The sequence below is a fragment of the Mustela putorius genome, unplaced genomic scaffold, assembly GCF_011764305.1.
Source record: "Mustela putorius furo isolate JIRA1106 unplaced genomic scaffold, ASM1176430v1.1 tig00537227_pilon_pilon_pilon, whole genome shotgun sequence".
NCBI classification, from domain to species: Eukaryota; Metazoa; Chordata; class Mammalia; order Carnivora; family Mustelidae; genus Mustela; species Mustela putorius.
In genome coordinates this window covers 17,544,300-17,561,863 of record NW_025422368.1, presented here as the reverse complement: position 1 = coordinate 17,561,863, position 17,564 = coordinate 17,544,300, and the positions used below count along the sequence as shown (strand labels likewise).

General features: G+C 37.3%; 1 protein-coding gene across 5 annotated transcripts in view; it reads left to right on the top strand.

Annotated features, from left to right (window-relative positions):
• BICD1 (BICD cargo adaptor 1) overlaps positions 1-16,269 on the top strand; it is a 223,755-nt gene extending 207,486 nt beyond the window's left edge. For 3 of the 5 annotated variants that reach the window (XM_004771803.3, XM_004771798.3, XM_045073336.1), the window contains one exon: positions 10,097-16,269. In XM_004771803.3, the coding sequence (XP_004771860.1) occupies positions 10,097-10,102 (6 nt within the window). In that variant the 3' untranslated portion in view covers positions 10,103-16,269. Of the gene's footprint in view, positions 1-4,664; positions 4,741-10,096 lie in introns of all 5 variants that reach the window. The other 2 variants (XM_004771801.3, XM_004771796.3) reach the window with 1 other exon arrangement.
• The last annotated feature ends 1,295 nt before the right edge of the window (positions 16,270-17,564 follow it).

Genomic DNA, 17,564 nt, shown 5'->3' with positions numbered 1-17,564 from the left:
GAGGAGAGTGAGCGAAGTTGAAAATGTGTCCTGTGAGGAAGAACTTGCCCTATTTGGCCCGGAAGAAAACTCAAGGGACAGAGAGAGTTTTCATAAAAAGTGTGCAGCCCTGGGGAGTTTGTGGTCATGAGAGAGTACGGGTGCTCATGAAGCAGTAGGGATGCATTAGTTCTCCGTTCTGGAAAACCAGGGGCTGTCGTGCTGGCCATTCTGTAGGAGAACGCTTGCCACAAAGAGCTGCTGTTCCACTTCCCACAGAGCATCTGGGGACCAGGGAAGCTGTCCATGCAGCCGCACGATTGCTGGGTATGGTCTCTACGGATCAGCTTTCACCCATAGGGTCCTCACCCACCTCTCAGCACTGCCAGCGGAGCCTGGTGTGGAACCCAAACACAGAGGGGCTCCCTGCCTCCTTCCACATGGGGCTCTCCCTCCCTCCCCGAACCAGTTGGGCTCATGGGACTTTCTAAGACATTGACTTTTAGAAAATTGGTTAATTTTCTAAATTACCCTAGGGAGCTTAAAAGTAGTAGACGCCTGAGGCAAGAACCCTATGACCAGAATTTCTCTCCTCATTCGTTAACTTACAGACATGGAATAATATCCCCATTCTTACACCCTTTACCTTGCTTTGTGTTTTTGAAGTAATGGGGTACATTCAAATTACTCTCTCAACTGTCTGAAGTTCTTACTTAGGTTTCTTTGACTATGACCCTCACATTTTCTAGAGGTACTTGGTGTCAATTTGAGTGCCGGCCAGAGTAAAGAGTAGAAAATAGGCCTCAGCATCAGAAAAGTCTGATTTTAAATCCTTGTTCTGCCACTTCCTAGCACTGTGACTGTGGGTGAGTTAATGTATATGGTGATCGTGTATTATTAATATAATCAGCAGATGTTTGGGGAGCCCCTCCTATGACACCAGCTCTGAATTTGCTTCTGGGCCCTGAAAGGTGTTCAAGGAATAAAATGCCTCAGGGTATGTGAGATCTTGATATAGTCCCATAAATCAGAAATATTTATTTGCTTGTGGTAGGAATAGTGAAAATAATGCCCCTGGAGTGTTGCTAGGACTTAAAAAAGAGGTAACTCATATTAAGTTCCTAAGAGAAATTATATCATGTTGATTCAGCACATAATTTCCTTCCTTCTTTCTCCTTCATTTTTTTTTAACCCTCCTTTCTAGTTAGCTTTTGTTTATGGAGGAATGTCATCCATGGGTATTCTTCCTACGTCTGTCACTACAGACCTATAGATGCTTTAAGCTGTCATATGCCTTATTCATCTGCCCTTGAGGCACTAAAAATCTCTTGAGTATGCTCTGACATCTCTCAGTCCTGTAACCTTATGAATGTACAGTGGGATCTAATTCAGTTCTGAGCATTTCAAAAGACTTTTTTATGATGAAATATTTTATTGCTATTAGTAGAGACTATAAACCATTTAGAGTTGCTAAGAAGTTCTCTGGCTACATTTTTTTCTTAAGGCATTAGCACGGATGTTACAACCTCCAGGAAGCATTTCCTGACCACTTAGATTTAGTTAAGTTTTTCTGCTCTGAGACCCCTACATTTCCCTATCATGGAAAGCAATGCAGGGATATGTCTGTAAATTCAATCTAGCCTTTGGATCATGCAATCCTGGATTTAAATCCAGATGCATCTCTTAGTGGGCTTTGGCTAGCTACTTAACCCAAGTCCCCCGCTTTCTTCATCCATCAACTGCGACTCATAAAACAGGGTTATAGGAGAGCATGCAGGTTAAGTGCCTCCACAGTGCCTGGCACACAGTGGGCAATAAATAAGTGCTCGGTGCTGTCATCATCCACACCATCATCATCGCCACCATCATCATCATCGTGACACTTTATTGTAACTGCTCGTTGAATATGATTGTCTCACCCAAATGGCCAGGGACCACATCTTCTCTGTTTTCCCTTTGTCTCTAGTACCTAACAGTTTTGAACACATACTAGGAGTTTAGTAACTTGATTGTTGAATGGTTGTGTTCTGGTGGCCCACAGGACAACAGTGGCTGCTGGCGTACTTTAATGCATCCTGCTTGGGTCAAATAATTTTCATCTTTTATGCCCTCAAACGTAATGAGATGAGGCCTCGCTCCTTCAGGAGTGAGTCTACCCCTGGCGTAGATCCCAGAAAGAGCAGGTGAGACTATGCAGAACCCATAGCATCTCGGAACTAGGAAGGATTTTTCCCATCTCCCAGTTCACTCCTTTGATTTTACAAAGCCCATGCTGTCACACATCCGCTGCTCTGCTGGGTTAGATGTGTATATAACTGGAGGGCTGTTAAACTGAGAAGAGAGATTTAGAAGATGGTTGAGTCAGAGCAATACGTCCATTTTTCAAATTCCACTTTTTTCATCTGTCACCATCTTACCTGTAGAATTTGCTTTTTATCCTTTAAAAATAACACTTAGCTAAGTAAATGTAAATAACAGGTACAAAATAATCATAATAATAATTAGCCCAGAGGTGATGTTACTTCTCCCATCCAAGTACTAACCAGGCCTGACCCTGCTTAGCTTCTGAGATCAAACGAGATCGGCCGTGTTCAGGGCAGTATGGCCTGTTGCAACATGTGATGTTACTTCTAAAGGAGAAAAAGTTATATTCACTACAAATGTCAGGAATATCCACCACTCACTGACATTTTGTTAAGAGAGTGCACTGTGCCTCTGCTCACCTGCTCTCTAAATTTCATCACAGAGCATATTTTGAATAAATAATAATCTATAATTGCATTAGCAAAAAAACCATTTCTAATGTAAGTGAAATATGGAAACAAATTTAAACCCCCTACTCGAATTACTCTAATTCTAAGGTCTGTAATTCCACAGAGGCCAAAATTTTGCTATAGGAGTGCTTCGTTTTTACCTGCCTGGAAATGGAAGACCTGAGGCCAAATTCCAGAGTGGTTCTCCAAGAGTTCATTTTCATTTACATCCATTGTATTTACCCAAATACACCATAGGAGGGCAGCACTCTCCTGGTTAACTTAAACAAAACTGCATGTCTGCTGACCATCTCAAAGTCCTTGACATCCCTAAATGATAACTCAGATAGGAAATCTGTTGGAAAGGATAAAAGGAGCATAAAGGAATTCATCCTTTAAGACTCTGAGTTTCTACAAAAGCGAATCTTTGAGCTAATCAAGATGCAAAATGAGAAGACAAGGAGTTAAAGGAGAAGAAAAAAAAAATTTCCCCAAAGTGGAGAAAATGGAATTGTTACATTTGAAGGGCTTTTACTGAGTGTGATAACCTATAGACCAGCTACCAATCAGAAGCAGATCTCATTCCTATTAATAAATGATAATTAATAAGCTACTCTGCAACAAAGACCGTCTGTGAAAGGCTCCCTTCAGGAAGGATGTTCTCTTGAATGAATGCAAATCAAGCCTGTGTACTTTACATCACAGACAACTTTAGTGTGTTTTCAATGTCGTAAGCAAAAGCATCAGCAGTTTGCATGAATTTTGGTATTCTGGAATTATATAGGCAGGTTTTGCTGTAATAAAAAATATGCTGGCTTAAAACAAGTGGTACTTAAGATACAGGCCTGTGAATGTAAATTTCAGTAGAGCTTCAATAATTCAATCCTGTAAATCCAAGTTTTTATGATAATTTGGCTTCAGTATTACCTACATAACAAATAAAGAAAGCAATTTGCTAAGGAAATACTTGGTCTGAACACTTAGTGAGAGGACAACCTGCAGTTACTTTAGACTAATTGAATTTTCAAGTCTAACTCCAATTTTAACTTTTTTGCAAAATCTTTTTGCAGAAGTATAACATGCATTTCTAACCAGCTTCTCAGGTGACTCCGGTACAGTCAGCCTGGTACCAATAAACTGATGTTCTTTCATTAGTGTAGAACACTCAGCACATGGTCTTTCTTGCAGTAGATGATTAACATAACTGATTAGCTAAAACATGGAGTTTTAATAGCTAGCATTTTGTTAACCTAGTGTGAGTTACATTATATGACTTTAAAATATAACAAAAGTGGACTTCCCATTCAGGTTAGCTTTCTCCATCAGTCCAAGTTAATAACAATTTACTATATAATAAACATTCTAATATTTCTGCTAACAAATCTTGCTTTTGATTAATAAAATTTTCAGAAAACTGTAAAGATGATTTCTTTCTCTAATATCTCCTTAATCATGGAAAACATTGTATTGCATGCTTGATTTTTTCAGTGTACCTATGGGATTGACAATATGCCCATGTGTCCTGACAATAAAGGCAGTTATCTGAATATATTCCATTTTGGAAAAGCACATTTAGGTGCTAAGCGTGTAACTGCCATCGTGTTCAAGTTCAGAACTTGAAGATCTTTCGTTATATTAATAGACCCTCTATTTTTAGATGTATCCAGATACTAAATGTGAATAGCCACATATATTCTAATGTTCTTGAGAAAGCTCACTATCAATTTTGCATCACTAATTTTTAAATCCTGTATTTAATTAAGAAAAACATCTTTCTTATTGACCTCATTCAGGGGGAAATAAAATGTCAGATGTTTCTGTATGAATGCACATTCCTCACTAAATCTCTCAGGCAACTGCTTTTGTTACTGTTACTAACACAATGCTCCGTCATCTCTTTGTATACATGTCTAATTTATCAGTTTCTTGTAGATTGTCAGCAGCCTGCTGCCTCCGTACCGCCACAGTGCTCACAACTAGCCGGGAGGCAAGACTGCCCAACTGTCAGGTAAATTCGGACATCCTTTCTCTTCTTACCCAGCTGCATGTCAGATCCATGGATCCCAAGCTCTCCTTTCCACACCATAACTTCCTATCCATAATTATATTTGCTACATTTTATCTTAAACATGGGCTATGCTAACATACTCTGGATACCTGAAGTCTACATGTGCTCTGTGGACAGGCAGGAGAGCTAGCTGCTAGTGGGTAGACTCCAAGCTCCCTTCAGCTCCCTTATGTGAATAAATGCTAGGATTAGTGCAGTGGTTTGTTACCTTCCAAAGTACAAAACTTGGAGTTAGGATGTTTGCCCTACTTCTTCTTCTTCTTCTTCTTCTTTTTTTTTTTTTAAGATATTTATTTATTTATTTTACAGAGATCACAAGTAGACAGAGAGGCAGGCAGAGAGAGAGAGAGGAGGAAGCAGGCTTCCTGCTGAGCAGAGAGCCCGATGCGGGACTCCATCCCAGGATCCTGAGATCATGACCCGAGCCGAAGGCAGCGGCCCAACCCACTGAGCCACCCAGGCGCCCTCTACTTCTTCTTTTGCTTGTCTTTTGTCCTTAGAATAAGTTCTCAGAGAAACAAGCAGTACGAATAGAAAGCATATCTCCTGTCTGTTCCAAGACAACTTTATGAATGTGTTTCTCTTTTGTCTCCACTCACTATCCTCATTAAAACTGGATTTGAAGACTGGAGAAAAATTTATAATTGGCATTTTAAAAGAATATTTACAGTGATAGTGCCCTTTATGTGAGATTAACTGAGGAATCTTAAAGGTAGTGTTATTCACTCTCCATACACTAAATTGGAGAACTGGTTGACAGTTTTTTAAAATTAACATATAATGTAATATTTGCCCCAGGGGTACAGGTCTGTACCCATCAGGTGATGTACAAGTCATCTGGCTTACACATTTCATAGCATTCACCATAGTGGCTGACGGTTTTTATTCCAGTGAAAGCTTTGCAAATCCATCACGAATTTACCCCCATGTGGGTGAATCCACACTCGGCATCAGAGCACCCCCTCAGGATATTCCGTCTCTGGCTAGTACTTCATCTCCAGTTATTTGGCCTCTGATGGTACAAAGCTTTTATAGTCTGGTGTGGCTTTTATAGTCTACTTATTGTTCTTTCTGTATTTTAATGTATGTGTCACTCTTCTACCAGAGGAAGGCTGTTTTGGCATAGGGGCAGGCCTAAATACATCTCCACAGACCTCAGGAGCAGGCTCCATGTGGTCAGGGGTTCAAACCAGGAGAGCTGGGGAGCCCCAGACGCTCCGCAGAAACACGAGGGCAGCCAAAGCCCCCATGTGACTTGGTCTCAGAGGGGGCTGTGCCTGCCAGTTGCAGAAGGGAGACATGGAGTTAGCAGGAGAAGGTACACGATTAAATAAGCCCAAGCCAGTGTTCTCCTGATTGATGTCTAGTCTGCCAACAGGATTCCAGTCACAGAGTTTTTATTTCAGGAGCATTCTTTGCTGACATATGAATACCATCTTATCATAACAGCCAGCTGTAGAGTCATTTTAATGATGTGACTAACTGAATATAATGGTAAATGTTCAGACCCATCCTAGTGGGACCCAGTGCATGCAGTGGTGAACAACATGGGGTCTTAACCCACTGCCACCGTCCCTTCTCCACCAAGCACCCCACCCCCGCCAGGTCCTGACACAGTGCCAGGCACGCAACCCATGTTCAGCCCCTGCTGATTACAGGAGTAAGGGAATGAGCTCTGGAGGCAGATTGTTTGGGTTGAAATCCCATCTCTACCCCCTGCTAGTTGTGTAATCGTGGAAAGTTGCTTTTGCTAGCTAAGATTCTCTGTCTACGTGTGAGTGGTTTTTGTTTTTGTTTTTGTTTTTTTAACTTGTAAAATAAGGAAGGGAATAGTTCTGAGGGATTCAGTGTGGCACAGACCCAACGCATAGTGTGCTCTCAAGATGTGTTGCTCTTACTAACCGTTGTCAGTACCTAACTTCCTCAAGGCAAAGGTCTGTGGCCTCTTTCTCTTTCATAACTTCTCTGATTTGCTTGGGGAAAGAATAGAGAAGCCTACTTCTTTAAGTGTTTCAATTAGGTAAGGAGGGGAAAGGCTACTGGGGAAATTTTTTAAATTTTATTTCACTTTACTTTTTTTTTTTTTTTTTTTAAAGGAACTGGTTTGAGTAAATGGTTACCTGCCCCAGTTCTGTATCTTCTGAGCTTACAGAATTTAGGTTGCTCGTTAGACTTTCACAGGGATGATTTACTTTAAAGAAGAGCAATTTAATGAGTTACAAATGTTTCTAGTTTCTACCCATATAAACAAAGCATAGCCAGGTTCTGTGGTCCCCAGAGAAATTATAAAATCCACATAGACCTGGAAAAACTTATTTTCATAGTCACTGGGATTATGATTGACTTCCTTCCCACCCACACTGGCTGCCAAATGGATCTAATTTAAAGCCCTCACTGCTCTTGTCACTTCTTGGTGGCAGAAAAGTTAACAGCCAGTGTTTGAAATTTCTACCGTGTACATGACATGTGTTCGGTTCTTTACACTTATTAATCATTACAACTCCCAGAAAGCAGGAACAGTTATCACACCCATTTTGAAACCAGGAAACTGAGGGGGAGGAGTAGGAGGTTAACATGACTTCTCCAGGGTCACCCATCCTGAAAGCTATTGAGCCCAATGAGTCTGGCAGGTGTTGTCCTAACCACCATGGTACATCACTGTACCGCCAGGAGACCCTCCCTGGTTTTCATTATACTGTAAGGAGCATAATCAAAATTTCAATCACTCATGTTGACCCTGTATCACTGAATTGAAAAGAAAGGAACATTCGTTTAATGAGAAACATGAGAAATAGAACATGCTCCCAATGTTGAGTAACTTTAGGTCGGTATTCTCTATCTCTGTTTTCTCACAATAAAAATTGTTTTATATGTCCATCAGCTTATACATATGTTCAAATAACTTTTTAGGTTTAGGGTTTTAAATAAATGAGCATTCTCATATTTTCCATGTATGCTTCTTACAGACTGATTCTGTTGTAAAGCTAAATTATTAAAGTTGTTTATAGATAATAGATAATCAAAATGTGAAGGGAATGGCCAACATGGGGCAGCCTTAGATGTAATATTTAAATATATGGAGATGTTTGGGATTTAGCACTTCTCCCCTTCTATCGGGGAGTTGCTTACTGGGACGAAAAAAGAAACTTTCTGAAGAAATATCAATTTTTACATCTTAGGAACAGTTTCCTAAGCCTACTGTTTACAAAATGATCTACCTACAAAAAGTAGGTTCTTAAATGGTAAAGGTTGAATAACAAGTGGGTTCCCGAAGGCTGTTAGCAATTGGAACTAAATACAGCCTATACCTGAAATAATTAGAACTTATTAAATATTTACATCTAAGAAATAATTTCTTAACCAGTAAGCCAAGAAAATGCTTCTATCTTAATGTATATAGTGTGATGGCAGTTTATGCAAATGTAAAGTAGAAGTAGTGTAATATATTTATGAAAATCTGAAATCATGTAAGAAACCTGAAATAGTGAACACATTTTGAAATCATGTAAAGTAGAAATATTATAATATAAAGTATATATGAAAATCTGAAATCATGTCAGAAATCTGAAATAGTGAACTCATTTTGAAATCATCATGAATGACATAATGTGATGGTGTTGGGCCAAGTGAGCTACATAACCTGTGGCTCAGCTGTTACCACACCCTTCAGCTGGTCCAGCAGAAATTCTTGCCTTCGACCAGAAACCAAAATCATGCTGTATGTTAGCTCAGAAAAGAAAAGAAATGTTTGTCTTCTTTGATTAGGAAGAATATTTAGACTACATGGGACCTTCCAACATCTTTCTTTCATAATGTGACCACCCCACACTACTTGCCATAACTTATGTTGAATAATGTGTTTAGCTCCCTAAAAAAGAAACGTGTTCTAAACCATGCAGCTCTAACAGAGAGAGAAACTGTTATATCTGTGGGAGAGTCTGTCTGCTGCTGTGTTTCCTGGGCCATCTGACTCCGTCTGCAGTGGGGAGGAAGAGCCTTGCCATGCAATGATCCCCCCCACCCCCCGCCCTGGGTGGTGAAGCTCCAGCTCTCCCAGGGCTACCTACCACGTTTTAAAAATAGGTGGTAGGTAGCTCTAACTAGTACAGAAGAGCGCTGTCCTCTGAAAGTAAATTCATAGCAGTTCAAAGAGTTTGGGAACTAAGGATGACCTCAAGTAAATCAGCAGTTTACATAATTATAATTTTGTCTTAAAGTTCAAGAGTTACACGTGAAGGATAATTTCAGTACCAGTGATGAAAAGGATTTTGAATGCTAATTTTTAATGAATTCAATGGTAATATTAACTTTAGATATGAATACGAAATATAAAATAAATTATTTATTAAATAATTCTTTATTTGGGCCATGGCTTAATTAAATGGTTCTGATTTGAAATAAATTCTATGGTACTGAATTCATAATATATGAAGGGGAAAAGCAGAGTTTTAGAAAAATGCCAGTCTTTTTTGATTTAAAATAAACCTATAGTGTGTGTTTCCCCCAGTCAATCATCTTTGAGAGGGTCCAAACCCAAAAGTGTTTTGTAGTTTTACCTTAGGAAGTTTTACTCCCTTGTCCGTCAAGATTATTCATTAAGACATTAATTAGCCTGAGCATTTATGCATTCATTTAAACAGGAGGCTCTCAGAAGTGGTTATTTGGAAGGGTGCATGGTATGCTCAATAACTAGCAAGTCTTAAAACTGTCCTGTCTTACTTATACTGCCAAACTAAAGCAAGTAGTGGGAACCCTTAGAGCAACTTAGGCTTCCATGGGCAAATTACTTATCCTAGGGAATCTAGATCCAGCAGAGAACTGTGGGTCCTCTAAAGCTTTGATCCAACGTTGCCTACTCCCCTGGAGCTTGTTGGAAATGAAGATTCTCCTGTCCCATCCCATACCTATTAATCCGAAGCTGCATTTTACCGAGATCCCCTGAGTGGATGGTATGCATATTGAAGTTTTAAAAGAACTGACTTGAAGAAATCTTGCAACTAACACAGAGACCTAGAAGAAATGAGACTGTGTGCAGAAATTGAATAAAGCCACGTTAGGGGAAGGGTTTACGTGTCATTTCCCTAAGGTTTTTTTGTTTGTTTGTTTTTGGGTATTTTTGGCATCCTTTTTGAAAAGCTGCAGTCGTCTTGGCATGCTTTAAACTATTTTCTGTGCAAAATTTGTGTTTATGTTTTTAAAATTTCTATGAAAAGATTGTGTCTCTGTAACTCTTAAAGAGTATGCCTGGCCTCCCGTAAATGGCGTTTTTGCTGACACGCTTGTTTCTCATTTTCAGTCCTGACCTAGCTCTCCCTGATGAGCAGCCACATTCCAGCCCACACTGCGCCCCTCTCCACTGTCTCTCCAAGCCTCCTTACCCCTAGTCTTCATCTCCCGCGGATGGATATCTAAGGTGAATGCTTTGTAGCCACACACAGGATACTGCCCAAGACCCGGCGGGTGTTTTCTTCTCGGTTGTGAGATGTAGGATTGGATTCATGTTCATCGTTTTGGAAGATGAGAGAAAGTTAAGAAGAATAACACAAAGCACAGACTCAAGTGTGATAAAACACTTTATGGTTTCTCTAAGTCACAGATGAATTCTGCAATCAAATGGCTGTGGTTGAGTTCAATAAAAACAAAACATAAAAGGAAACCAGAACTATGTATCTCAGATGGCTAGCTTTACCTCTATAGCGTAAGAAAGACCTAAGACAATGTAAAATACATATATTGTAAAATCATCTTTCCTTGTACTTCAAATTCAGCTATAGGAGTTGATTCTGATACTTTTTGTCATTGATATTTATTTTGTATTTTATTTACCACATGATTTATGTCTATAAAAATAATTTCTGTGAGAGGTGAACTTAATTCCTTTATTGTTAAGTATACATAATTTGCTCAGTTAAGTATGAGTTTTAATTTAGTTCAAAATCTGGAATTGGCCAGACTGTGGTCATGTTTCTTGCACAAAATAATAAATGAGGTGCATCAGAATGTTAACAATAACTGTATTTTGCTGCTACAATGATACTGTTTATGCACTTCTTTTCTGATCAGTAGCTCATTAACTGCTGGTTGTTGTTTTTTCTTTCTTTCTTTTTTTTTTTTTTAACCAGAATTCTTCACTTGCCATCATTAAGTAACTCTAAGAAAGACTATGCTATGATTCATTGACTTATTGAACTCTTGACAGCATCTTTAATTTTTTAAAATTACAGACAAGTAGATGCTCTGGTGCTGCCCATTTGTGTGTGTGTGTATGTGTGTGTGATAATGTTAAGAAAGCTAAATAACGTGAAGGGAAACAAAAAGCTGTGTTTATTAAATGACCAGATTTTTTTTTTTTTACTTTCCCAAATTCAGGGTCCTACTAGGAGTTTTTCCTGCAAAAAGGTAACAATTGGGAAAATATATAAATAGATGTAGCGTTTGGTTAATTAGTTGACCCAGAAAGTGTTCAAATTTTGAGTAGGATTGTACGTTTCGTTGTTGTTGGGGTTTTTTCTCATAGTGAATCGTCCTTGCCAAAAAACAATAATAAACCTTAGCTCATTGTCTACTTTTGACAAACACTCAGGTGCCTACAATCATTATATTATATTGAGATAGTCCATGTTCTTAGTTTGTTTTCAGATTCTGCTGGGTAACTTTTATGACTTGATTTAAGGCAGTGGATTTTCATAGCAAAATTTCTTTTGCACATAATCTGACAAACAAGGAAAACAGCTAATCGAGCTGAAAGGTCTAACACTCCTGGGCTCCTTAACTATCAAGTGCTGCCCACACAATTGCTCCTAGCCCTGATTCCTTGTCTAGTCAGGTAGCCTTAACTTATTTAAGACCATTAACAGTTTGACCTTTTCGTGTAACTATATCTGTAACTTCTCTTCAAAACAAAAACAATCCTCACTGTTAACACAGAAGGTAGTTAACCACGCCGGGTTCTAACAGTGACGATCTGGTAGTGGAGATCGCGGCTTACTGAGTGGGAGCGGGTGTACATTAATGGACGGTCCATCAAAGATGCCAGCCAGTCGGTAAATCATAAAGCACGGTGCAGGAGCTTTCGTCAATCGTATACCTAGTAAGTAGTGGTCACACTATTACCAAAGCAACCAGGAGGTTTTGAGTTCCTTCTATGAGTGCTATTTTTCAACAACGTCATTCTTTATGCAACTTGGAGTAACTGGAAATCTTCACCAAAATAGAGATTCAGGTTAAAGTAAAGAAAACAAGAAACAAAGCAAATCGTCACAAAGTCCAGATCATGGCACGCTAACATTCTGCTCTTTCCCTACCTGCATCGCCTTGTTGTTCCTAAACACTTGCTTCACTTTATTGGCGTTTTATCTGCCTGGTACCAGTGTGAGTGAGACAGTGTGGGTTTTGTTGGAGTTCAAGTGAAAGAAATGACCCCATTCCCCATACTTCCCCATTCCTGCTTTTTCTTTTTTATCTTTTTATTTGTTCTTCAAGCATCATGTTTTCAGAGCTGAGAAGTGGCATAGCTGCTAAGTTGACTTTTGAGAAAAACTGTTTGTGCCTGAGGGAAAATATGCCTTTTTTAAAAGTACCTCAGAAAATCTTCCTATGCTGCATCTCGATATTGTTGGTGGTACAGGGAACTGAGCAGTAAGTACTGTCTGTGTGTAACTACACACAGTACTGCCACACAGTACCATCTGTGTGCCTACTTACAGTGTAGTATTGCTTTCATGCTCCCTGACTTTGTATTTATGACCTGATGAAAAGCCACATTGTAGATGAAACATTTATTTCTTCCCATACAAAGTCTATTATATGCTGGTTTTAACTCAGTTCTTTATCTTAATAGAGTGGGAAATGCTTGTTTTGAAATACAAATTTTATAAACATGTTAATTTTAGCAAAATTTTGCCAAGAAGATATCGAGACTTGGAAATAAATGTCTAATTTTCAGCACAAAATTAGATAATAATCCCTAAGCAGTAGGAGAGAATTCCATGTACTTACCCTGTGGCATAATTTAGTACACTTTAAACTGAGCCATATCTGTATTTATTTAGATGCATTTAAAAGAATAAATATGTGTAGAATGTGTTAAAATTAGTACCTGTAAAAAAAAATCAGGAATCAAAAGGAAATGAAAAATTGAAATATCAGTGAAAATCAAAAAGAGTGAACCTCAGTAAGACTAATTGTAGATAGACTTGTAGTGTAAAAACCAAACACAGAAATACAATAAGAATATGGCTAATTATTGGGAACAGAGTGGTCAAAGATTAGAGGTAACCAGCAAGAGTGGTTAGCAAAGTAATTAGGTAGGTTTTTTAAAGTAAACACAATTACCATCCTAAAAAGAAGTCCTTATGCAGAAATGCTTTCCTAACTGAGGATTCCTCTCAGCTAAAAAATTAAATTAAATTTAAGGGAGCAATAAATTTCCTTTAGCCCGAGTGCACAGGAGTATACAGGACCCTTGCATAATTCTTTCCAATCAACTTCTGACTCATCAGATCCCTTTCTTACATCCAATTCTGCTTCAAGAAGAAGAATTTGTAGAACTTTGAGAAAACAGAAAGCTATTAAATAATTAAGAAAAGACCCATTTAGAAAGATAATACTTTTATTTAGCCTAAGGAAGAGGAGGTACAATAGTGACCTCTAAAGAAAGGAAATTTAACAAGAGGTACCAGCTATAGATATCACTATTTAAACTGGAATAAGAAAAACTAAGCCTTTAGTGTGTAGGATTTATATTACCTCGATGAAAGAGATTTTTAACAGTGGAATATGAATCACTAATATTGATAGTCATAAGGAACATTGGTTTTTTACAAATTAAACATTATTGGTTATTTAGTAAGGATTGAGTTGGGGGCAATGTATCTTATGATAATGTATTATAATTCTGGGGTTTCATAATCTTATGCTTCTTTTGAACTTAAAAATACATTAAAGTTATGCTGGTTAGTCACAAAATATTTTATCCCTTGAAAATAGGAAGGCAATCTTAATTTTTCCAAGATATCTGATTTTTAAAAAAGGAAATCATTGGTATTGTTTTTTCTTCCAGCTGTATTTCATAATATTGTTAGTAATTTTACTTTAAAAAGCCTCAATTGTCAGAGTTTGAAAAAACAAATGTCCTCAGGAATACTTTGGAAATAGAAGGTATGCAATCCTTTGGGGGGCAAATGCCTCTCGAATTTTATCTTTTCTTAAAAGGATCTTCAATCTCAATATTTCCTCTTTCTTATTGCTTTGGAAAATATTCCTGTGCAGCTAGTCCTTCTGTTTCAAACAACCATGAAATGTTGGTCAAATAAACCAACTGTGAATGTGGACAGTATTAAATGAAATCCTCTACAATTCTCAAGTAGAAATTACAAAATATGAAAAAGAAGAAATGAAATATATTTTCTACTAGGATAAGAATGGCAAATTTAATGTCTAATTGTTATAATCAAACAGCCAAAAGACATAATCTGTCTTCCAGAAAGACACATCAAGGGACACTAATCAATTCCCAGTAAGGAACTGTGCTGATTCAGCCCAAGGAGGCCAAACCCACTGATACTGTAGATAGAACGTAGGACTAGATTCAAAAGGAACTCCTAGGGAAAAGTTCACAATTTAAAAAAATTTGTTCTTCAGGTGTTTTGTTTGTTTATAAACTAGGATGATTTAAAATAATCTTTATATTTAAGATTGCAAAAATTTAGAAGAATGTGTTTTCACATAAGAGGATATAGTTCTCCAAAAAGTTGTTGAACTAGTTGTGATAAATGACGTTCGTGATCAATGCTGATACCGACAAGTAATTTTTACCTTGAAATCCATTTCTATGGACATGGAAGACCAATCTAGCTTCCGAGTGACCTTTTCCACTGTCTGCAGTTATGCCCCCAGATGAGTTGCATCTGTAAGTAAGTTCATCTTTATTTAAATGCTAAATTAACCGCCATAGTCCCTGATGTATTGCATTTGTAGCCTGATCCAATTATGTTGACATGTGAAAGATTTTGTCGAGGCATCTCTTTCATCCTTCTCCCTCAAAGTATAACTGAGGAAGATATTTAGTACTGAGATATGTTTCCCAGTCGACGATTTTCCAGAAATAATATTCTACTTAAGAAGAGGAGTAATTAACTGCCTTATAGTATAAGGGTGTGAGTACATAAGTATGCGTGTAAAATGTTTGCATGAGAAATTTCACATCATGTAAGCTTTCTCATACTCATAATGCAAACACTATAGACGTCTTATTTCTCTTATGATCTTCTCTCCATTAGGAATGTAAAGAGATTATTACCTATATCTGGTCTCCTTTCCATATTGAAATGCATGGCTCTAATCCTCAATGTATTTTTAGCCCTTTCCTTCACAGTTATTTAAAATTTGTCCTATTTAAACTGACACCTGGATAAACTACCAAGCCGGATGATTTCTGTGATTGGAGTTTAAGTGCTGTAGAACATTGGCCGAGAACACATTTTTTTTTAACTTTTATTTCTTTCAGAATTATTCTCTGATTATTATGGTTCTCTAATAAAAACACTGAGAAGTAAATTGGATGCTTTTAGTGTGACTGTACGGTTTTCTTTCTAAAAAGTCATTTAAAAAACAAAGATCAGAGAACCGTTTGAAGTAAAGAGAAATGTCATCTTTTTGTTGACAAACCATTATTCAGTAATACGGAATATCCAGAATGAATCATTTTTGTCATTTAGGTTTATAGATATGATTACACACCAAATCTTAGAGGAAAGAAATGATTTTACCATTATTGCCACAAAATTTTTAAGCTCCATGGTTTGACTGTTAGAGTCAATTAAACAATTCTTTGAAAATCTTTTTTGATATTTTTGTAATCTACTCAGTGTTTTTATTTGCATGATTACATGTATATGATGAACCATACATGATTCTGAATTGTATTTCTTTCCAGTATTAACATTTGTGTAGTGTGTGACCAACCCTGATTTGTACCTATATAATTGTTGTTGTAATGATTCTGCTCTTCCTACATTTAATTGCAATTTTGTTATTATGCCTTTTAGGATTAAATGATGTGAAGTGTTTCCACCTAATGATAATACCATATGAAAACATGACTAAAAGACTGACCTAAGAAATTCTTTTGTTGCTAATCATTTTTTAAAATCCAAATTTCAACAGAAACTTGTTCTCAAAGACATATGCATTTATTTTAAATTCAAAATAATTCTTATGAATTTATTATTGCTTGTCATTTTAAATTTTTTTATTGTAGACAATCCTAAGTGAATGTCTATGGGAGAATCTGTTTATGATATCTGCTTGTGTTTGTGTAATCAATGGTTGGAAAAGGCACTCCAATGCTAAGAAAATAACCAAAAGCCGATATAATAGTTCTTATATCTTGGTTTATGTTACCAACTGACTATGGTGTAATGCATAACTCTTTCCAGTAAATAAACTGGTTATCTTTTGTTCATTTCATCTATGCTACCTTTTTATCAGTTTTAGCAATCTTTCTGTATGTCATTTTGACTTGTATTTATCAAATAAGAAAAAAAGTAAATGAATCTCTATATAATTTATATATCTATGAAAGAGCCCTTATTTGAACTAAAAACTAAATGCTTAGCTTTGACATGTCTACACATTTCTAGTAAGTAATGTTTATCAAATTTGCCCATTTTCTCCACTTGTCATCTTTCCCACTTGTAATCATTTCTAAAAGGATATTTTGGCAGGTGGTTACACTTAGCTGAATTAGGTTAGGAATGTTCCAACATGAAGAAAATGCCTGTTTAAAAAAAAAAAAAAGGGAAACATTATTTTAATGAAAGAAGAATGAAGTTTGTATGCTTTATTTGGGACACAATACTTCTTTGTTCTCTCTCATATGAAGGAGCAGCAGAGTCCCCCCAGAAATATATGTTGGAGCAAATATGGACTTCCGTGAGGTTTTGATGAGTCGAAAACTCCAATGCAATCCTCACCATAACTAAGCAGATTAATGGGCACAACAACAGTTCTAGCTAATGGTGTCTGTCTACCTGTTGTATGAATACAACTCTAGAAATAATAGTGTAAACTTTCCCCCAAATATCTCCTTTTTCTCTTCTAAGAACTATCACTTCCTGGAGGCTGGATCTCTAAATCTGTTTGATCCCTAATCTTCTCTTACACAAGGAAGCTGATAGTTGCATTCAAAAGCTAAAAAACTGGATCAGCCTCCAGGAGAACCAAGAAAATTTCTTCTTATCCCTGCATTTTGTGGGTGATTTGGGTAGCCCTGCATCCCCATTGGAGGTAAGAAAGAGTCCAGAATTGATGGGAACTTGTGGGAGGGATTTTCCTTTATTTGGGGTTGTACACACATTGACTAGTAAATTATGGGAACCTGAATTTTGAATGTGAGCAGTAAGTTCCTGAGAGATGGGTTCCTTGGCTCCTTGTCACCAAGCCTTAGTTATAGCTATCTGGAATTGAGATTATAGAACCTAACTTTACCTGCCGTAATACCAGAAGACACCAAATACCAACCAGTCGAGGGAAATGGCCTTTAAATTCAGTGAATGGTTATTCTCCTCATTCTCTCTTGGTCAATCTAGATCTCTAACTGTGTTTGAAGGAGTCTTCATGTGTACAATGAAATCCTCTCCAGAGTTCCTTCTTAAACATTTTATGAGTGAACTATCATTGAAATACTTTAAGAGAAAAGGATAAATCAGCCACAACATTAACAATAAGGAAGATGAATCTTACTGGAAAGAATATTGCCAGTA